Source organism: Podarcis filfolensis (assembly GCF_964270895.1).
Source record: "Podarcis filfolensis genome assembly, chromosome: 12".
NCBI lineage: Eukaryota > Metazoa > Chordata > Lepidosauria > Squamata > Lacertidae > Podarcis > Podarcis filfolensis.
In genome coordinates this window covers 12549907-12572534 of record NC_139614.1, presented here as the reverse complement: position 1 = coordinate 12572534, position 22628 = coordinate 12549907, and the positions used below count along the sequence as shown (strand labels likewise).

Below are 22628 nucleotides of genomic sequence, written 5' to 3'. Positions count from 1 at the left end.
TTATGGGGGGGGTAGAGAACCTCAGTTATTTTTTATTATGGGGGGCAGTTGCTCCTCCCTGCCCGTCCACCCCTCCTTGGCCGCCCTTTTGCTTGCAAGGGGGGCAACCAGGATTTTTGTTTTGGTGTGGGGCAGGCTTTATGGGTGGGGGGGGAAAGAGAACCTCAGTTTTTTTTTATTGTGGGGTGCAGTTGCTCCTCCCTGCCCGTCCGCCCCTCCTTGGCCGCCCTTTTGCTTGCAAGGGGGGCAACCAGGCTCCCCACCCACCCGGCCGGCCGCCCGCCACCCCCGGACTCTGAAACTCGCAGAGACTTTCTGAAAGGAGAGACAACTCTGAAGGCCGGAACTGTGGTCGCCGGCGCTGCGTTGCACGGGGGGAAGCCTTTTGCCGTGACTCCCGGAAGCGCCGGTTGGGGAGACGTGTCTCTGGCCGCGGCGGCGCGGGGTTTCCGCTGAGGGATCGCCATGGCCGCCTCGGAGAAGCTGGTGGAGCAGCTGCGGCGCCGCGTCCGGGAGCTGGAGGAAGAGCTGGGCCGGGGGGAAGGAGGCCGGCGGGCGAGGATCGAGCAGATGAGCTCGGAGGTGACCGACTCCAACCCGTACAGGTGAGCGGGTCTTTGGGGCAGGGGAGGGTGGTCGTGAATTACAGGGGGGCTGGGCTAGGTGACCATTGTGGGGCGGGGGTCCCTCGCAGCTCCACCATTCTGTGATCCCGCCCTTTCCCCCCAAGGAGGAGCTCCAGGTTCTCCCACATACACCCCCGCTCCACAACAGCCCTGCGAGGTAGGTTATAGGCTACCTGGCCCAGGGTCGGCAAGTGAGCTTCATGTAAAATAAAAAAAAATATAAAAAAAATTAATTTTCCAAAAAAAATTAAAACAAATAGACATACATACATCCTGTTTAAATCTTGGTAACATTATTAAGTGACTTCCTCAAATCCCCTTCATTGAATTTCATTATATATCATTTTAACAGTTTTCCAAAGTAAAATCATAATATTAATAATTTATTCCACGCCCATCTGGCTGGGTTTCCCCAGCCACTCTAGGCGGCTCCCAACAGAAAATTAAAAAAAACACGATAAGACATCAAACATTAAAAACTTCCTTAAACAGATGTCTTCTAAATGTCAGATAGTTGTTTATTTCCTTGACATCTGATGGGGGGGGGCATTCCACAGGGTGGGCGCCACAAGAGAGAAGGCCCTCTGCCTGGTTCCCTGTAACCTCGCTTCTTGCAGTGAGGGAAGCACCAGAAGGCCCTCGGCACTGGACCTCAGTGTCCGGGCAAAATGATGGCAGTGGAGACGCTCCTTTAGGTATACTGGGCCAAGGCCATTCAGGGCTTTAAAGGTCAGCACCAACACTTTGAATTGTGCTCAGAAACATACTGGGAACCAATGTAGGTCTTTTAGGACCGGTGTTATATGGTCTCAGTGGTCACTTCCAGTCACCAGTCTAGCTGCCACATTCTGGATTAGTTGTAGTTTCCGAGTCAGCTTCAAAGGCTGAGCTGGGATTTGCAGACCCTGGGCTCCCAGATCCTAGTTTAGCACTCTGGCCTAGTCATTCTTAACCTCTGGAGGCACACAAAAGAAGGGCCTCAAGATTGCAGGATCCGCATTGGTTCCTATGGGGAGATGTGATCCTTGAGGTATGGCGGTCCTGAGCTATTTAAGACTTTATAGGTCGAAGCCAGCACTTTGAATTGGGCCCCAGAAGCTCATGGGTGGCCAGTGCAGTTGGGCCAGGGTTAGTGTTGTGTGCTCAAACCAGCCTGCCCCAGGGAGCAACCTGGTTGCTGAATTCTGCACCAGCTGGAGTTTAAAGTATAAAGCATTGCAGTAAAAAAGCTCAACAACTTTTTGGGGGGTGTCCTAGTTTTTTACCTTTTTGAAATATAGCAGCCCTATGTCAGTGGATAGATGGAAATCCTTAACAGCTGGTCAAGAAGTGGTGTGGCATTTTCAACTACTGTAATGGAACAGTAAGAGGCAAGTAATGGCTATTCCTGGTGGCAGCACAGAAATTAGTGGCATGAACAGGCTGTATACACACCTTCAAAGTGTTTCCGTTTAGCCCTTTTCACCAATCTGGAGGCTGTTGGTTTATGTTCCGGGATGTCGCAAATGAATCCATGCTTAATTTAATCACTGTGGGAGATCTGGAGCCGCTGAAATATCCAAGACAAACAGGGATTTCAGCGCACTTCAATTTTGCACCATGGAATTTGCTAATCTCCTTTTGATCTTGAAATAGCTGTGCCATGTGAATGAAGCCCACTTGACAAAAGTGTTTTTGTTTCTTCCCTCTCTCTAGTCGCCTGATGGCGCTGAAAAGAATGGGAATTGTGAAAGACTATGAGGTGGGATAATGTTTCTTATAGAAGTTTGCATTAATGATGTAAACTCACGGCACAAAATGCTTACCGGTGTTGGTTTCTTGTTGCAGAAAATCCGCTCCTTTGCCATCGCGGTGGTGGGTGTCGGTGGAGTTGGCAGTGTAACCGCTGAGATGCTGACAAGATGTGGCATTGGTAAGGTAATAATACGTTTCTTCCTTATAACAACACTGTCCTGAGTAAAATCAGCGGTGCTTTGGTGAAAGATTAATTTCCCTTTGTCAACTTAAATGTATTCACAGTGGCCTCTGTAATGGGTAAAGGGTAGTCACATACATGATGATTAGTGATGGTTTGGAAGCTGTAATTGGCTGAGGCTTCTGGAAGTATGTTTACTGTGCATTTTAGGACACACAGTTCTCCTTGCATGTCCTTTTTGGTTCTTATGCTGGTACTTCATTTTTCTAAAATTGTTGAAGCAACATACATGGATTTATCTCATTTAATTCTAACAACAGTCCTGTAGGGTAGGTTAGGAAGAGAGGAAATGACTTGCCCATGGCCAAAGAGCAAACATCAATGTTGAAGCTTTATTTCCTACATCCAACCCTCCCCCCCACCGATCTCCAGTACAGTGGTACCTTGGGTTACATACACTTCAGTTTACAGACTCTGCTAACCCATAAATAGTACCTTGGGTTAATAACTTTGCTTCAGAATGAGAACAGAAATCGTGCAAGAGGGAGGCCCCATTAGCTAAAGTGGTGCTTCAGGTTAAGAACAATTTCAGGTTAAGAACGGACCTCCAGAACGAATTAAGTACTTAACCCGAGGTACCACTGTACTGTTGTTCTGATTCTTTTATCTCTGCCACAGAAGCACATGAGAGACAAATGGGAGCTTTCTTGTGGAAGTAACCCTTAAAAAGCTATTATTTAAAGCTGATGGGTGTCTGTGATGAATTTAAATTTTGAATCTCATTTTACTTAAACTATCACAGTCTTTTAAAACTGAATTTCAGGTGTTTTAGAAATAAATATGTTTGCCACTTTAGAATCCGTAGGAATAATATTTGTTAGCCCAAGGGCTGTGACCCTGTCTGTCCTAAACGTGAACCTGACCAAAGGCCATTCATGTGTCACTGTCATCTTTCTTTTAGCTGCTCCTGTTTGATTATGATAAGGTGGAGCTGGCCAATATGAACAGGCTCTTTTTCCAACCCCACCAAGCTGGACTGAGTAAAGTGCAAGCAGCAGAGCACACTTTGAGGTATGTGAAAATGGGAGGTGCCATCCAGTTATGGAATGCAACTTCAGACATGCAGAACTTCCAACTTTTTTTAAAAAAAAAAAGTTTCATGAGAAACTAATCTTAAAGAAATCATGCTGCGTACGTTTATGCGGAAGGAAGTTCTTCTGAGTCCAGTAGGAGCATGGGATTGCAACCTTAGTACGGTGGTACCTCGGGTTACATACGCTTCAGGTTACATATGCTTCAGGTTACAGACTCCGCTAACCCAGAAATATTACCTCGGGTTAAGAAGTTTGCTTCAGGATGAGAACAAAAATCGTGCTCCGGCGGCAGCGGGAGGCCCCATTAGCTAAAGTGGTGCTTCAGGTTAAGAACAGTTTCAGGTTAAGAACAGACCTCCAGAACGAATTAAGTTCTTAACCCGAGGTACTATTGTATGTTAGAATTTGCAACACAAACGTGTGGGGCTCCTTTTAAAGATGTTCATGTTAAAGCTGCAGTGTTTGTTTTATCCCTAAGGAACATCAACCCTGATGTGCAGTTCGAAGTACATAACTACAACATCACAACTGTGGACAACTTTCAACATTTTATGGACAGGATCAGGTAGCATATCTTTCAGGGGCTGGTAGTGGTGGTCGTAACAAAACACTACTGATTCACATTTCTCTAAATCAGGGGGTTGGTAACCTCAGGCCTGGGTAAAGGTAAAGGTACCCCTGCCCGTACGGGCCAGTCTTGACAGACTCTAGGGTTGTGCGCTCATCTCACTCTAGAGGCCGGGAGCCAGCGCTGTCCGCAGACACTTCCGGGTCACGTGGCCAGCGTGACGAAGCTGCTCCGGCGACCCGGCACCAGAGCAGCACACGGAAATGCCGTTTACCTTCCCGCTATAAAGCGGTACCTATTTATCTACTTGCACTTAATTGTGCTTTCGAACTGCTAGGTGGACAGGAGCTGGGACCGAACGACGGGAGCTCACCCCGCCGCGGGGATTCGAACCGCCGACTATGCAATCGGCAAGTCCTAGGCGCTGAGGTTTTACCCACAGCGCCACCCGCGTCCCGGGGGGGGGGGGTCAGATGCAGCTCTCCAGGCTTCTCTGTTTGGCCTTGGGACTCTCTAGGCCACACACCCTTTCTCCCAGGCCACATTGCTGTCTGACCTAGCCTTACCCCATCCTTGAGGACTTTTAGCTGGCTGGAAATAATCCTTTAACTCTTATAATGATTCTCCCTAGCTTGGATGGAGGATAGAGGGGTCTCTGTAAGCAACTAGCCCATGGGTAGGCAAACTAGGGCCCAGGGGCCGGATCCAGCCCAATCACCTTAGCCTATTGTACAAAGGTTAAATTGGCATTTGTCGTTCTAGCCATTGCTGGCATGTGGGCCATGTAAGATTTCCTAGGAGAAGATGCAACCCTTGAGCAGAGGAGGAGTCCATGCTAATAATGAATGGAGAGTTTCATGGTAAAACAGTTTCCTTGATCTTCTTGCAAGGAACCTTAATATTTCCATTTTCTCCCCTTTTCATTTATAGCAATGGAGGTTTAGAAGAAGGGAAACCTGTTGATCTTGTATTGAGCTGCGTGGATAATTTTGAAGCACGCATGGCAATTAACACAGTAAGTGTAGCAACAGCAACGCACACATGCCTCCTGTTATCACCCAAGTACACATTGCACACCTATTGCTAGAAGCTGTGGATCTCGTACCCAGTACATTGTAGCAGGTATGGCTGCTGTACCATCTCAGTGGGGGAGGCAGAGGGTTCCCAAGCGAGCCACTTCTGAAAATATATGGCTGTTCCACAGTAGCTGTGCTTGGTGCATTTGCAGTATCATCGTGCCTTGAGCCTGTGTATGTTACATGAAAGCAGGATACACAAAAACAGTAATACTAGAGATTGAACTGCATTTCGTTGGCGACTTCAGTTTCATCCTTGGGTGAATACAGACTTCTGTGACATGGACATGAATGGGATCCGTTTTCCAGATCTGGTTTGAGAAGTTTGAGGGATTGCTGAAGTCTGTCACAAAACTCAAATGAAGTTTTGCTTTCCTAAGAACTTATTTTCAATTGAAATTCTTTAGATGACCAACTCCCCTACAATGAGTTCATTTTCAGGCCTGGAAACCAGGAGTGTGCTACCGATTCTTGCCTTTGAATTTGGGTCACCTGATGTCATGGTGACGGGCAGGTGATTTTACAGCAAAGGTGTCCTGGCTCATCTTTCAAAGTAGCCACCGGTCAGTTGGGGGGCGGGAGCTCAAGATCTAGTCAGTTCCCCTCCCCTGAGATAAGCCTTTAGCTTGATTCAGCAGGACTCTTATATCCATAAGCAGTTTAGATTTGCAGCAAGTGCAACTTATGCACGTATAAATAGTACGTGTTTTATGTTTTTTAAGGCTTGTAATGAGCTTGGACAAATATGGATGGAATCTGGAGTGAGCGAAAACGCTGTGTCTGGCCATATCCAACTCATCATCCCTGGTGAATCGGCTTGTTTTGCGGTATGTGATGTTATGCTTTCTAAGTTCCATTGTGCTGTCCTTCTAAGGTGAAGTGAAAGTTGTTGGAATCTAAAGTCATTTTTGTTGGATCCTTCTCCTGTTTGTGGGTTTTTCAAATGCCCCGTTTATGATTCTCAAACTCCTCTTCCCTTTTTGGCTAGTGTGCACCTCCACTTGTTGTAGCGGCAAATATAGATGAGAAAACGCTCAAACGGGAGGGAGTTTGTGCCGCCAGCCTTCCCACCACGATGGGAGTGGTCGCCGGTCTTCTTGTTCAAAACGTCCTGAAGTAAGTGACTGAGATGCCTCGATTTTAAAAAAAAGTTTAAGTGGGAATTGGTGCATGGCAAAAGAATTACAGCAAGCATATTGGGTGAGATCCAGAGTAGTGTGAGCAGCTGTGTCCTTGTGCATTCTCCATCTGTTCCCTCCACACCCTCCTATATTTGCTGCAGATAGTTAGGGACCCTCCAGAGCAGATTTTCGGGGTGCACAGGTGCTGAAGGAGAACTCCAGTTGTGCAAGATTTCTGTTGCGCAAGTAGGCAAGCATCATTGGATGTCACCCATAATGAACCAGAGCGCTGTGTCTTCCATCAGACACATGCAAACAATAAACTGTTCTCTTCTTTTATCCTTCCTGCATTTCCCCCCAGATATTTACTGAATTTTGGCACGGTGAGCTTTTACCTTGGCTATAATGCAATGCAGGATTTCTTTCCCTCCATGACGATGAAGCCAAATCCACAGTGCGATGACAGAAACTGTAGACACCAGCAGGAAGAGTACAAGGTAAAATAAATAGGTAAAAGAGCTCAGGCTCCTTTTCCGATTCCTTGAAAGGGGTGGATAACTTGTTCAGCAGAAGTTAGAAAATGTAGCATGAACTCTTTGGAGATATTTACCCTAGTATGGTCATTCTGAATGGGCCTTTAGCATATAATTATTTAACTTTTCCCATTTGTGGGAACAAAAACGACTTGTGACTGTGTTTGTATTTCCAGAAAAAAGCAGCAGAAAATCCTAAAGTAGAAGTAATTGAACAGGAAGAAGAAATAGTTCATGAAGAGAATGATTGGGGTGAGTTAAGATACTAAGACAATACGAATTGCTAGCTTACAAGTCTTGGAACTAGTAAAATGCCCATCAACCTAAGCAGCTTTCACTCTTGTGAATGATTTCAATTGAGCCCCTGCCCCAAAAAGCAGGTAGCTGTAAGTGAGGACATAGTTGTGACAGCAGCACAAGCTATTGTGATCTATTATTGTCATGAAAGGGTATCCCACATTATGAACCCACTTTGGCATGTTATGCTTAATTAGGGTTTAAAAACCCCTAAACATTACCACTGCTCCCAAATCCATTGGGCCTGTCCAACACGGGGGAGGGTAACAGCCCTACTCCCTGCCCTTTCAATTGCCCGAAGAGGTTTTTGACTGTAAGAAGTACAGTGGTACCTCGTGTTGCGTAACCTCCAGGTTACAGAATCTTCGGGTTACGGCCACGGCAAACCCGGAAGTGTATACTTCCGGGTTTCACCGTGCATACGCAGAAGGGCGCCTTCAGTTACGAAGTTTTCGGGATACAGCCGGGCCTCCAGAGCGGATCCCGTTTGTAACCGGACGTACCACTGTAATGTCTTTATCTGCCCTGAAACATAAGTTCAGTCTGTAACTTTTTTGTATTTGTAGACAATTACTGTGTATACCATTAATCTGCACTAATGCTTTCCCTTGCATTGCTGTGTTTGGGGCTATTCAGGGATAGAGTTGGTATCGGAAGTTTCAGAGGAAGAATTAAAAGCTGCTTCGGGTCCAGTTCTCGATCTTCCAGAAGGAATCACAACGGCATACACAATACCAAACAAGGTGGTAAGTTTTTTTAGCCAACATCAAGAACATTTTATTTGGATTGGCTTTAACTTGTCAAGTTGCATGTGGGAATGAGCAATCAGTGCTGCTGTTCTGCAGTCTTCACTTCCATCGTGTGCGTCAATGAAGCTGATGTTAGGATTCCTCCTCAGTGTTTGCAGTCATGGGATTGTTGTCTATCACATGACGGTGTATGTTTTCATCCCACAGTGTGGGAAGTGACAGAGACAGGATGTTTTGTGTTACTGTGTTCCGGAAAGTGGGACTATTGTCCTTTGTTTTTTTCCCCCTCTTAGCTCCTTCCTCTTTTCATCAGACAGCAAAGTCAGAATGCTGAGTGTATTATATGTAAATAAAAGTAGATTAGCCAAACGCTGTGCTACTGAGTTCTGTTACACGAACTGCAAATACTCTGCAGAATCGCAAGTGTGCTGTGAGGCATCTCTTGGCATCAGTCGCTGTGACGTCTGGGCTAGAGAAAGCTTTTGAAGCTCCCGAACGATCGACCAGGAGGGAGGGAACATGCCAGTCGGGCATGTGTCTCTACCAGGGTCCTACACGAAAGTGGGACGATCCTAACAGCCCACAACTGCTGTCATAGCCACAGCAGCACTGCACACTTTGACGTGTGCACCTTCCAAGCTTGGCTGTCGTAGCTTCCCTGGCGGAGAGAGCCTCTGCTCACTTGGCACTGACGTGCTTTGCCAACCTTTGCTTTACAATGGGGTGGGAACCTCTGGCTTGTGAGGCCTCCAGATATCAGGCAAAGGGCATGCAGAGATGCAGTTGCCAGTGCACAGTTTGCCGCCTTGAAGTGTCCTTCTGCTTTTGGAAGGATGCTATACCACCTGATAGGCCTTAACTAAAGCTCATTGGGATGAACTTCTGAGTTTCCCCCTTAGGGATTCAGTAGCGTAGCCAACCGCTGCAGAAGGTGGAGTTTGAAGTCAGCATTGATCATTGGTAATTGTGTGACTAAGCTTGGATTTTCTGTACTTGCCATGCAAGGAAGGAAGAATGAGTCCCCTGACATGATGGTGATGTTGGGTGACTGACAGGTGTTAGTATTTAATTACGTTTGTATCCGGCCTATTTTACTATAATGTGTGTGGTGTTCAGCACGCCAAGCTTGTTGGGGCTTTTGGATTTGAGGCTATAGAGAAATGGTGTAAAGGCATTTACTACTATTTTCCCCTCACCAGGAAGAGAACGCTGTTACTGGGGAAACGGTTCCGGAATCTGAAGAAAGTCTAGAAGAACTTATGGCTAAGATGAAGAGCATCTAGCACAAAGAACACTTCGAGATTACTGTAATTTCAGCAGCCAGTGATGTGTAACAGATTTAGTCTTTCATGAATAGTGCGTCGTCATGTTTTCTTTTTGTTAATTATGTGAAGACTTTACAGAAGGTATGAGGGTCCAGTGAAAACCAAGGCAAGCTGACAGGTTTAATTTATAACACAATGCCACGCTGCCTTTTAAGTCCAGTTCAGGTGAGAGTAAATTTGTTGAGCGTAATCAGTTCCTCCTTAGGATGCCTGGATTGGAAAAGTGTCTAAAATAGTAACACTTCATCTGCTTAAGCTTATAGTTAGAAGAATTAAAAGCTATACGATATATAGAGAGAGCCTTGTTTAAAAAATGATTATCATTGTCATACACCCTAGCCAATTATATATGACCGTTACATGGAAAAGTCACTGTTTGGTATACTTTTGTTAGCCCCAAGAGAAGTCTTTTGGAAGACTTAGTGGGCTGAAAATGTGGGACGAGCCAATATCTGGTTCCTCTGGCCATGCAGTGTGTAATAGGAAGCATTGAATGTTAAAATTTGCTATCACCGATATACCATTATGGAGAATACTGAATTTGGAAATACTCTTGAGCCATCATGCCTAAAATCCTCAGTTTCCAAATAAGAGGAAAATAAAGCAATGAGGTGAAAGTTGCTTTGAATTGATAAGAGAAAACTGCACTAGGAGTAAGTTTGGCAAATGATCTAGTCTATTATGTTCAGTTGTAGATTATCACTCAAGTGGTGTAGGATAAAAAGCTCTGGGAAGCAGAAGTTGCCAGGGCTTCCTCCACCAAAGCATTTAATTCCCTTTCTAATCCAGGCAGGTCAACCAAAAATTGAAAGTTAAGCAGGGTTAATGACACTTGCAGTCGCTCAGCACTTACAAGGTCTCTTGCCAGTTGCTTTATAATAATGTCACCTTAGTAGTATTTATTTAAGTAATATTTCAGGTATATATTTAGTAAACAAAGAAGCTGCAATCCAAGAGAAGCCTATTTAGAATCAATGGCCCTATGGCTAACTATTTTTAAACCACCTGCAATAAACTACAGTTTATGCTTGCTGGACTGAATGTTGTACGGTCAGTTGGATAAGCCTGCTGGAGAAATGCTTTTGTCATTAACTGGTGATTAACATAATTAATTCAGACAGATTTGCAAAAAAAAAGTGGTTTGGAAGTTTGATGGTTCTAGGCAATCCCACAATTAATTGCTTCAACTACTTGTTCAACCACACTCCATTCTGTTTCCATTTTGCATTTTTACAACAGCGTTTTTGTGTGCCCTTCCTGTGAGTTACTTTCTTGGAAATAAACTTTACTACTAAAATAAGCTCAGCATCAACCAACCAATGCGTTATCTACTTGTGTGCTTTTATAGATTGCTTTCTACCTCAGGATTTAGTGCTCAACTCATAACTTTTAAATTTGTTAAAAGAGTTTTGAAATTTAGACTACCAGCATGTCTAGAATTCAGCTTTAACAGAACTTATATTGGTGCAGTTTATACCATATACAAGTTTTGTTGCCAAAGGCCTGCTTCTTGCTTATAAACATTTCAAATTAAATTATTATTGGAGTGCAAGCAAATAGGGTTAAGACTAATTGAACCATTTGTTTCTAAGCTACCACTGCTTCAGCCTGATGCCTAATACAAAGAAAGGAATATTTAATACTTACTTTACTGCAGCCCTGTTCAATATTCACCCATAAGTATGATTTGTTTTCAGTGGGGGTTGCTAATAAGCATGCATGAATATGGTTGCTGTGCTAGGGTAAACACTTAAAAGGGCCTGTGCGGAGTGCCACGTATCAAGGGGAAGATATTAACTGCGAGAAAGCAAAGCTGTATAGAACCAGGTAAGATGGAACAAAAAATGATAAGGGAAATTAGGAAGCCTTCAAATGTGTATAATTTTTTTTATAAATGGTGTATTTCTTCATGCCCAACCGCGAACTATAGCTGTGTGTCTGTCCCACACATAAGCCATTCCTGAAGGTCAAAAAAAAAGCACCCCACACAGCTCAAGAGTACATGGTACATGGTCTTTGAGTCCCGGCTCTAGATTTTGAATATATGGCAAACACAAAGCAGGCTATTCAGTTAAGAGTTTCACTTCCTCACAATTTAATGTATATCCCAAAGGAAGTATAACTGGACAGCTACAAATACTGCTTTTAAATTTCATAATTTACAGAAAGATTGATAGTCAAATGTTTTTTCTTTTTTCTCTACACTTTGGAGATATAATAATAATAATAATTTATTCTTTAGACCCCACCCATCTGGCTGGGTTTCCCTGGGCGGCTCCCAACAGAATATTAAAAACATGATAAAACATCCAACATTAAAAACTTCCCTAAACAGGACTGCCTTCAGATGTCTTTTAAAAGTCAGATAGTTGCTTATTTCGTTTACATCTGGTGGGAGGGTGTTCCATAGGGCGGGTGCCACCACCGAGAAGGCCCTCTGCCTCGTATCAAAAGCTCTGACTGTAGAGTCGCATTAAATCCAACAGAAGTAGGAAAAGACATTACGGAATGACAGCTCAGTTCCAACAAATCCTTTATACCTGGTCAAGGAGAGAAGGCGCTGTAACTAAAATAACCTGATTAAAATGTAACACGAATAAGCCTTGGGCTTGTGTACTCCCTATCTTCTCTAGTGCAGCCACAAGGAGTTCATTAGCCATCACTTTCAATTGTGTTGTGTCCAAACCAAAATTTCTGCTTAAGCTTAACTATGGTCTATTGAAACAAATGAACATCATAAAACCCAGTTTGAAGTTGGCTTTCCTCTGTAAACTGCAGGACAAATGACAGTTTTGAGTTCAGTGAGTTAAAAATAAGGGGAAGCTTCTGTTCCTTTTGTGGAAGATAACTCACCTTGGATAATTCTACTTGGCTGCTAATAAGGGAGGCATGCAACTTAGCTTTCTGCCCCAATCAGGAAGCATCTCCCTGCTTTTGCTCAAATCAAGAACCTCCATCTTTCTGCACCTCTATCTTTACTGCTTCACCGGGGCCTCCTTTCTCCTGCTGGAAAGACTCCTAAGAAAGGTATTATAGATTATATACGTACCTGTCCTTATAATCAATGGGACTTAAATCCATGTAATGTATGCAGGACCAGAGTGTCAATATAACAAACTACTTTTTAACTGTGTGGAACAGTCTACAAAACATTCAGCAATACTGAAAACAAAGTGTTCAGGGCACTGCCATCCTCCTCTTATTCAGACATACCCATTTGATGCAGGTGGCGCTGTGGCCTAAACCCCTGGGCCTCTTGGGCTTGCCGATTGGAAGGTAGGCGGTTCGAATCCCCGTAACGGGGTGAGCTCCCATTGCTCTGTCCCAGCTCCTGCCAACCTAGCAGTTTGAAAGTACGCCAGTGCAAGTAGATAAATAGGTACCGCTGCGGTGGGAAGGTAAACAGCATTTCCGTGCGCTGTTTTCTGTCACGGTGTCCCGTTGCGCCAGAAGTGGTTTAGTCATGCTGGACGCATGACCAGAAAGCTGTCTGTGGACAAAGCCGGCTCCCTCGGCCTGAAAGCGAGAGGAGCGTTGCTGCCCATAGTTGCCTTTGACTGGACTTCACCACCCAGGGGTCCTTTACCTTTTTACCTAGTCATCACCTTTGCCCATGTTGCAAAAAAACATTGGGAGAGAAAGCACTCTTCAAACTGAGGGTGTCTCCACTGGATGAATGACGGGACGCTGCCTTGCCGCCAATCAACAAAGTCTCTGCTTCTTTGATTTCCATGGCTCTCTTGTAGAGCTCGGCAGCCTTCTCAAAATCTCCTCCTTCATAGCTGGGAGAAAGGGAGGGAGAGAGTGAGAGGAAACAAAGGAACAAAAAACATTCCACATTGCTATTCCAGAACATTTGCAGAATAGTAGTAGAACTGAAAAAAGTTATAGAACATTAACTCGTATTTCCCACTTTTCTGGAGATTAAAGTCATCCCCCCCACCCAAATCAAAATATACTACTTCTGTATCACATTAAAAAGCTTCAAAGAAACTTTGCCAGGTACTTCTGACTCCACCCCCCCCCCACCGCAGCTTTTGGCTCTGGTCCAAAGATCTAGTGTGTGAACCTAGGATTATTCAGTAAGCAAGTACAGTGGTACCTCAGGTTACATACGCTTCAGGTTACAGACTCCGCTAACGCAGAAATAGTGCTTTAGGTTAAGAACTTTGCTTCAGGATAAGAACAGAAATTGTGCTCCGGTGGCACGGAGGCAGCAGGAGGCCCCATTAGCTAAAGTGGTGCTTCAGGTTAAGTACGGACCTCCGGAACGAATTAAATACTTAACCTGAGGTACCACTGTAGTGCACACATACACTTTTTTAAAATAACAAGGTAGGTTGGTTAGATTAAATGTTACCTAAGCACAGCCAAATTCTTTAATGTTTCTCCCACACGAGGATGCATCCGCCCAAAGCTGTCTTCATAAATTTTCAGCGCACGTTCGTAAAGAGGCAAGGCTTCAGAGTGCTTTTTCTAGAAGTATTAGGGCACAAAAGATAACAGGTATTGCCAAAAGTGTTTGTTCAGATCTGAGCTGAACACTTACGTTTCATTAAAATGTTACATTACCACTATTGGAAACCATAAGGTGTCTTGAGCCTAGGAGAATAGCTTGTAACTACTCTCACATTTTGGCTAAGGTATGATAAAAATCTGAGAGCTAGAAGGCAGGAACGGGTGCTGCAACTTTTATAAATTAAGCCAGGACACCAAGCCAAAGAATTAAAACAGGCTGTGCAAGGCTTAACTTCTGAAGATGAGAAAAGCTAGGCTCATAAGTTGGCCCGAATGCAGACTGAGTCCAAAGGAATGAATACAATGTAAGCAATGAACACCAAATATTTCAGCCAGAGTTTGTCTGTCTCCCTGCCTGCCTGCCAAAAAAGAAAAACATTTGAAGAAGTCATGAGTCTTCTTCAGAGATAGCCAGCTATTACAGAGCGCTTGGATATCCTCATTTGCAAGCAAAACCACAAAAAACAGAACCTGTATGGTAGGTGAGGTTTGCGTAGGAGAATTTTCCAATGTATTTGCAAAGTGTCCCTTGGGGTTTTCTGCCTACTCTGTCCTCCACTATAAGCACTATAAGCAGGTAAGAAAGGGTGCTCTGTGAAACTCCCAAAGGAACCATGTGAGTAAGGGCTTTGCTAGGGAGCCTGATCTGCCTGATGCGAATTATGACAAATAGAACACACACATCCCTTCCTGTGAACTAACTTGTGTGGCAGTCAGGGAGGAAGGTGAAGGAAAACATTGAGAAAATAATAACCCTGTTGTTTCATATCCAAACTGCTGTGTGTGAGAGAGAAATCTTGCTGCATGCCAGAGGATTTGGGCAAGGGCAGCGATGAGTGGTAAGCGAGCCAACCTAACACCTGTGGGCTCCTGCTTATGGGTTTTTTAACAGGTTCCATCATGCTCTGGGGGTTTGCTAGCAAGCAAGGACTTGTGCGAGTGGAATGGGGAAAGCCATTGGCAGCTGTGCTCAAAAAGTACTATAGTAAAGGTAAAGGGACCCCTGACCATTAGGTCCAGTCGTGACCAACTCTGGGGTTGCGGCACTCATCTCGCTTTATTGGCCGAGGGAACCGGTGTTTGTCCTCAGACAGCTTCCGGGTCATGTGGCCAGCATGACTAAGCCACTTCTGGCGAAACAGAGCAGCACACGGAAATGCCATTTACCTTCCCACCGGAGCGGTACCTATTTATCTACTTGCACTTTGACGTGCTTTCGAACTGCTAGGTGGGCAGGAGCTGGGACCGAGCAACGGGAGCTCACCCCGTTGCGGGAATTTGAACCGTCGACCTTCTGATCGGCAAGTCCTAGGCTCTGTGGTTTAACCCACAGCGCCACCCACGTCCCTTACAAAAAGTAGTATACAGCTATACAAAAATGTGAACCACCCTGAGATCTTATGATAATACTACGCTGTGCCTCTGTGTCTGCTTCCAATTAATGTGAAAACACACATTTTTAGTCCCATTTAAAACCAGCATTTTATATTTACTTCAGGGAGCTGCAATAGAGATTTTAAACTGGTGTTTTTCCCCCTCTTCTTGTTGGCTACATTGAATTGTGGCATATGTTGTGCATATCATTCATTAACCATCCCTGATATTGTGTATAAAAGGAGAGAGCAGAGAAAACTTACCATCTGGCAGTAAAGAACTGCTAAGTTCACTAAAGCAGTGGCCACACTCGGGTGCTTTGGACCAAAAGATTTCTGCCTGATTTCAACAGCCAACTCGTACAGAGGAACAGCTTTGTCAAGCTTTCCCTAGGAAACAAAGCAAGCGTGAGCTTGAGAGGCAGATCTCTATAGTCTTCTTTCCTTTTAGAAATGCAGCACATTCAATCCATGCTGTCATCAACCGTTGGTCAAATGAAAAGTCAAATGAAAATGTCACTATTTGCAGCGCTGTGCGATTACTCTGGACTTAATTTACTTGGCATAATTTATTCTGCTTCTGTTATTTCCACCGCAAGCTACTGCGTAAAGCCCCAAGCTAGGTGAGAGCTTCTGACACCTAAAATGAATAGCGCATTCACACGTCTATTGCTCTTACCATCTTCTTGTACAGCACAGCAAGGTGTTTCACCGTGTAAGCCAGAGACGGGTGGTCTGGGGCCAGCGCTCTTTTCCTGATGTTCAGTGCCCTTTCGTACAGCTCCTCTGCCTTGTCGTAGTTCTTCTTCTCGTTGCTGAGGGCTGCTAGATTATTCAAAGACTGGGCACAATCTGGGTGGTCAGGCCCAAGAACACGTTCTCTCATTTCCAAGGAGCGTTTGAGGAAAAGCTCTGCTGTCCTAGAAGCATGTCCGTTTTAAGGGAAACCATTAATCTGCTGCAGCGAGACTAAAAACGCAGAACTGTAAGTGATATAGTCAATGCATCCATCAATAGACGGGGAGTGGTTAGCTCATACCAGAACTTGCAGAGGAGTTGTACATCCTTTGTTTTACCAGTGCTGCAGGATGGTATAGTTCTACTCCAAAGCCAGTGTGTTCCACTGCTGATGAAGAATCGCGACCCTTCAGTATATTGTGCATTACTGCTAGGAATTTGGCATGCTTTGTCAACCCTTGACTTTTCCTTTCAAGAAGGAAAAAGGTTTCTGCCTAACCATGTTTGCAAGTGCTGGTTCATGCAAGACAAGTTTGCTCCACGCATGAGCAATACCCTCTGTCCTTAAAATGCACTTGCATATGCAAATGAAACAGATGATCTAGGTAGCCAGGGACATAGCAATTCCCATAATTGCACCACCACTTACCCCAGGACCTGTGATTGCTCAATGTTTGTTGGACCTGCCCTGATACGCATCTGCCAATTTTATCAAAAATCAAAGCAGAAAACTCAAAACCCCAATAAGAGAACAGACGCTGCATTTAGGACCACATTCGACAGTCTTTCTCCTGATGGTCCTGAAGTCATCTGATATCACTATGTGCATAATGTAGCCCTTCTCTACATAACAGACACCATGAAAATTAGGGGTAGGGTTGAAATTGAGCATACACATTTAGAACACAGGCTTCCTCAAACTTGGCCCTCCAGATGTTGTTGGCCTACAACTCCCATGATCCCTAGCTAGCAGGACCAGTGGTCAGGGATGATGGGAACTGTAGTCTCAAAACATCTGGAGGGCTGAGTTTGAGGAAGCCTAACACATCTGGAAAAATAAGTAGAGAGGGATTGGGATTGTCCAGCAGATTCTGGCCCCCTACCTCACATGTCACCTGCATATGGATAATGCTGGCTGCAAAATTATGCTTCGGTCCAAGCTGATAAAAACCAAGCTGCCTTATAACTTTGAAACTGGTGTAGATAGGTGTGAAGTGGCCCAAAGTCCATGTAGGAAGATACTTGTGTTAGAATTCCTGCTCCATGGTTGCAGTCACGGGATTGTTGTCTTTAACATGATGGTATATGTTTTGACTCCACAGAGTGGGAAGTGACGGAGACTATGCTAGAGAGAGAGGGAGCCATGTTGCAGTGCTCCGTGTGTGTTTATATGTAAATAAAGTAGATTAGCCAAAAGCTGAGTTGCTGAGGTCTGTTACGCAAGCTGCGAAGACTCTGCCTGTCCCTAAGTGTGCCGATGTCTGTTGGCATCGGTCGCTGTGATGTTCAGGCTGAAGAAAGCTTATGAAGCTCCCGAACAATCAACGAGGAGGGAGGGAACATGCCAGTCGGGCGTGTGTCTCTTTCAGGGTCCTACTCGAGTGTAGGCTGAGCTCCTGACAACTTGCACATTGGAATTGCAATCCTTTTGGCCATTTCCTTCAAAATGGTAGGAAATGCAGCAGTGACACAAACCTGAAACCTGAGTTTGTATATTTGATGTTCCTTCTTCCATATGGAACGCAGGCTACAAAACTTGTATGGCATTGCTCCTGTCAGGAATAATGGTACCCTCCCAGCCGGTTCTAAGAGAAAGGAAGCCGTGTAGGTTGTTACAGAATCAGTACTTACTCAAGATTATTTTGGAGGTAGTAGAGAACTCCGAGCTCGTTAAGCGTCCGAGCATTATCAGACGTATCTTTTCCCAAAGTGAGCTCTTCTAGCTGCAGGGCTCGTTGGCGAAGAAGAGCAAATCCATACTAAAAAGGAGATTAAGAAACTCACTGCCTTGACCTTCTATATTTTAAGCCTTGAAATAGCAAAAGCCATATAACAAAGGAATAAAACATTTACCAGGCTTCCTTTACGTCTCACAGCTTTTTGCTGAATTTTTAAGGATTTCTTCCTTAGCTGTTCAGCTTGTTCGTACCTAAAATGAATAAAATCAATTACGATTTTGTTTGACTAACTTACTAAGAGTTCAACAGTGCTTTTAATGGGGGGTATAACCCTTCTTTCTCACCAGGCTAGTGGGAGATCTTGACTTCTTGGGCTGCAATTTTATGAGAAAGTATTGTCAGGGTTTGTTTCAGTATTGTATTGGCCTACATATGGAGGACAACACAGCAGCCGCCACTGCCTATAAAAAGCCACCAGTGACTGAGTTTCTGTATAAACAGAAGCACATTTCCTCTTTTCATTCCACTTGCTGCATGGATTACAGAAATTAGGCACAGTTGCAGGTACCCAGGTGAGGTGTGGGACATGGGTGTAATTCGACGCCCATTGTATCCCATTAACATGAGCATAAATATCTATGCAATGCCCTAAAAGAAAATGTGGTGAAAATGATGTATAGATGGTATATAACACCTGTCAAGTTAGCAAAAATGTATAAAGTTAGTAATAAATGTTGGAAGTGTAAAGATAAAGAGGGAACATTTTATCACATGTGGTGGGAATGTAAAAAGGTGAAATGCTTCTGGGAGATGATATATAATGAGATGAAAAAAATGTTGAAATATACATTCATAAAGAAACCAGAAACATTTTTACTGGGCATTGTGGGGAGTGATATAAATAGAAAGGAATGTAAGCTCTTTTTATTTGCAATAACAGCAGCAAGAATATTACTGGCCCAAAAATGGAAGCAAGAAGAATTACCGACAATTGAAGAATGGAGAAAGAAGTTAATGGACTATGCAGAACTAGATAAACTAACAGAAAGGATTCAAAATCGGCTGGACCATAAATTCACAGAAGACTGGAGTAAATTTACGGACTACTTGAAAAGTATTTGTGAAGATCAGACAACGTTTGTAGGTTTGCAAGAAGTTTTGTGAGGAGTATTATTGGAAGTATTGCAAAAATGGAGAAGGGGAAGAATGATTTGTTAAGAGATGTAAAGGCAATATAAAGTTAAGAAATGCATAAGAAGCGGTTAAAACGGTGGATGGTATAAGTGATTAGTTTTGTGGTACATTTTATAATTTATATGTTAAAATCAATATATATATATATATATATATATATATATATATATATATATATTTATATTTATTTATAAAAACGTGAGCATAAATATCTAAACTGGCCCATGGATGGAAGCAAGCATCTGTGAAGCCCAACGAAAACAATTCCTTAAAACCTGATTTCAAAAGACCCACAAAATCAGTTGGTACAGATGACCGAAAAGAAGAAGGCTACCAGGCAATTTAACAGTACTCTCTGCCTCACACCAATCTCCTGTCCCACTCTATAATTTTTCAGGAGACATAAAATAATGCTGAACATAAAAGCACCATTAGCATACATCCCTTGCCATACTAGTCCACCTAAAGAGAGGGAGGCTCTCTCCCCAGCCTAAAAGCTTCCACAACCTCCTTCCCCAAACTACCCTTCCGGTGACCCAAAACCAATTTTATTTGCCCCAGAGGTTTTGCAGCCCAGCTGCCACTCTGGAGCAACAGCTTAGGGAGGAGAAAAAGAGAGAGAGATGAAGGAGAAAACTGGCTGTGCTTACTTGTTCTGTTTCTGATACAACATTGCGAGAGCATCAAGTTCACGAGCGACCCTGAGATGTTCGGTCCCGTAAGCATTTTCGGAGATTTCTAGAGCCTGTTTATACAACTGTTCAGCATTACCAAACTTCTTCCATTGCACATAAACGCCGGCTAACTGATGGAGTGACTGGGCAACTCTGGGGTGGTCTGGATCAAGGGCAGTCTCCCGAATCTCCAGCGAGCGCTGCAAAGGAGCAATGGCCTGTAAAAGAATATATATATTTTTTATTTTTTAAAAAAGGGATGTGGGGGCACCCAGGAAATTCTATTAAAAGCTCTCCACCTTTCCACCTGCCACTTCCTAGCGGTGCTGCAATAAAACTGCCAGCACATTTGCAAAGCTAAGCAGGGTCTGGCACGGTTTTAAACCGGATGGGAGACCATGTGTTGAGATAGCTGCATTGTAGTGGCATTGGACAGGATGATGCTCGGGCTCCCTTCAACTCTATGATTCTATGACTCTGAAAACTTTCCACTAGGTGAATCAAACTGTCTGTTTGACTCCATATAAAAAGGTAGTTTTATATGCCTATTGTCTTTGTCCATGGAGTTTTCTTGGCAGGGATACTGGAGTGGCTTGCCGGTTCCTGCTCCAGGTGGATCATGTTTGGTCAAAACTTTCCACTATGATCTATCCATCTTAGGTGGCCCTACACGGCATAACTCATAGCTTCTCTGAGTTATTCACACCCCTTCGCCACGGCAAGGCAGTGATCCATGAAGGCCACCTCATGAGAAGAGAAGACTCCTTGGAAAAGACCCTGATGTTGAGAAAGATGGAGGGCACAAGGAGAAGGGGACGACAGAGGACGAGATGGTTGGACAGTGTTCTCGAAGCTACCAGCATGAGTTTGACCAAACTGCGGGAGGCAGTGGAAGACAGGAGTGCCTGGCATGCTCTGGTCCATCACGACTAAACGACTAAACAACAAAACAACAAAAAGGTAGTTCCATACATTGTGAAGGAGGAAATAAAACACTGCTTTGCTTTCTCTGGGTGTTGGGAGATGCCGTGTACACCTTATACAGGTTTTCCCAATCACTTTCCACAACTATGCTAACCCCTCAACTGACTACCTCCAGATTGGTCTGCACTGTCTTTTAAAAGGCTTGATGTCAGCCGAAGATTCCATCTCTGGTCTCTTGAGACCTAACAGAATGATTGTGGGTGTTCTCCTCCACCGTAATGTTCCCCAGGATGAATATAGTTATCTCCATAAAAAAAGAAAGATAAAGCTTTTTAAAAAATAATAGCAAAAATAATGAACCGTATGAATGAAAACTACAGTTCTCTGTGTATCCAACACTGCACAAAATGGAATACCCGTGGTGTGTCACTGTGGGACATAACATTTTCATTTGCTCTTTTGCCCACCAAATGCACTTACCTGACTGAGAAGACCCAGGTCTTTAAGAAATCGCCCCAGAGTTTCATAAAGATCAGCTAGAGAGATCATGCTTTCTTCCCCCTCGCAGCTTTGCTCGTAAAGTTTAAGGGAGCTAAAATACTCTGCTGCCATGGAGCTCTTATCTTTCCCAAGAAGCTGCCAGTAACTCAGCAGTTCTGCAAAATGGCCCCTGCAAGGAAGGAAATACAATGCAGGAGAAGTTCCAAGGAGTAAATTCTAAACACATTCAATAAAATAAAAAAAATTCCTTCCAGTAGCACCTTAGAGACCAACTAAGTTTTGTTATTGGTATGAGCTTTTGTGTGCACACACACTTCTTCAGATACACTGAATTAGAAGTCACCAGACCCTTATATATAGTGAGAGGGTGGGGAGGGGTATTACTCAGAAGGGTGGTAAGAATGGGTGATTGGCTGATAGGTGTGGTAAACCAGTTGACGACTGTTAACGACTGCAATTGGTCTTACAGGAAAAAGCAAGGGGTGAGATGGCCAAAAATAGCTTTATCATGATACCCCTCTAAGGTGCTACTGGAAGGATTTTTTTTATTTTGTTTCGACTACAGCAGACCAACATGGCTACCTAACTATATCTGGAACATTTAATAAAGGTTCTGGCCCCATAAATACATTTGGTGGACACCTATGTTACTCCTTATGTTCATCGCGCTGGGTCTAAAACAGCCAACGCAGTCCATCAAGGTCTGAGGGCTGCTCATCCCCCCAAAATTACTACCCCACAGGGGGGAAATCAAGCTCTTAATAACAGTATCCAATTTAATCCTCCTCCTCCTCTAGTCAGGAACCTATGAAGCTACACCATGGTGAGCAATTGATAGGAGGGCTTCTGAGTGTCGCTTTGTTAATAATAATAATAATAATAATAATAATAATTTATTATTTATACCCCGCCCATCTGGCTAAGTCTCCCCAGCCACTCTGCTGAGCTGCTGGGTGAGCCAGTTATCCGAAATGTGTCAAAGTTTTGGGAGAGGTCTCTAGGGCAGCACAATGACACACACACCCCTCACAATCAGTATACGTGCCAACTCTTTCGCAAGTATACACATGGGCTCTCTCAATTGTCATTTGCTGCTTAATTCAACTACCTCTAAAACCATATATAAGAAGAGCTGCACCATTTAAGTATGTTAAATTATAAACATGTGTGACCAAAAGGAGCTATCTAGCCTAGCACTGTCCACTCCCGTTGAAAGCAGTTCTCCAAGGCCAGGTCTTTCCCAGATCTGCTACCAGAGAGTCTTCTCAACTCCATAAGGTTTCTGAACTCTTCTTTACATGAGCCCAAGGCTCGTTCTCACCTATGGCTCCGCATGATGAGTCAACACAGCCATTGATTCTGCCTTATTGGTCAGTCCAACAAAAGCTGAGGGAAAACACTCTTTAGTTCTGCCCCCCAAATTCTGACTACCACAATCTTTTGCAGAGTCTTCCCGCTTACTACACATATCAGATTCTCTTTCATTCTCCCCAGTCCTGACACA

General features: G+C 44.0%; 2 protein-coding genes across 6 annotated transcripts in view; one reads left to right on the top strand and one right to left on the bottom strand.

Moving 5' to 3' along the window:
- Positions 1-397: 397 nt before the first annotated feature.
- On the top strand, positions 398-10620 carry UBA5 (ubiquitin like modifier activating enzyme 5). 2 transcript variants are annotated; one of them, XM_083578171.1, is made up of 12 exons: positions 398-605; positions 2322-2367; positions 2454-2543; positions 3503-3612; positions 4114-4200; positions 5134-5218; positions 6002-6106; positions 6268-6395; positions 6762-6897; positions 7110-7185; positions 7867-7973; positions 9179-10620. In XM_083578171.1, the coding sequence occupies exons 1-12, from the start codon at positions 466-468 to the stop codon at positions 9260-9262; spliced, it is 1194 nt and encodes a 397-aa protein (XP_083434297.1). In that variant the 5' UTR covers positions 398-465; the 3' UTR covers positions 9263-10620. The 2 variants fall into 2 exon arrangements, with proteins under 2 accessions (XP_083434297.1, XP_083434296.1); XM_083578170.1 differs by having other exon boundaries at positions 442-605; positions 7867-7976.
- A 759-nt stretch (positions 10621-11379) lies between these two features.
- The window catches only part of NPHP3 (nephrocystin 3), a 41135-nt gene continuing 29886 nt past the window's right edge, over positions 11380-22628 (bottom strand). For all 4 annotated transcript variants that reach the window (XM_083577630.1, XM_083577631.1, XM_083577632.1 and 1 more), the window contains 8 exons: positions 21104-21293; positions 19676-19917; positions 18007-18082; positions 17785-17912; positions 15875-16115; positions 15460-15585; positions 13665-13780; positions 11380-13086 (listed from right to left, as the gene is read on the bottom strand). In XM_083577630.1, the coding sequence (XP_083433756.1) occupies positions 12906-13086; positions 13665-13780; positions 15460-15585; positions 15875-16115; positions 17785-17912; positions 18007-18082; positions 19676-19917; positions 21104-21293 (1300 nt within the window). In that variant the 3' untranslated portion in view covers positions 11380-12905. The remainder of the gene's footprint in view (positions 13087-13664; positions 13781-15459; positions 15586-15874; positions 16116-17784; positions 17913-18006; positions 18083-19675; positions 19918-21103; positions 21294-22628) is intronic.

Excerpts from the sequence above, each read along its gene's own strand:
- UBA5 (XM_083578170.1), top strand. The coding sequence starts at position 466 with ATGGCCGCCTCGGAGAAGCTGGTGGAGCAGCTGCGGCGCCGCGTCCGG. Across the intron at positions 606-2,321 it reads ACCGACTCCAACCCGTACAG|TCGCCTGATGGCGCTGAAAA; the intron begins GTGAGCGGGTCT and ends CCCTCTCTCTAG. Across the intron at positions 6,898-7,109 it reads ACCAGCAGGAAGAGTACAAG|AAAAAAGCAGCAGAAAATCC; the intron begins GTAAAATAAATA and ends TTGTATTTCCAG.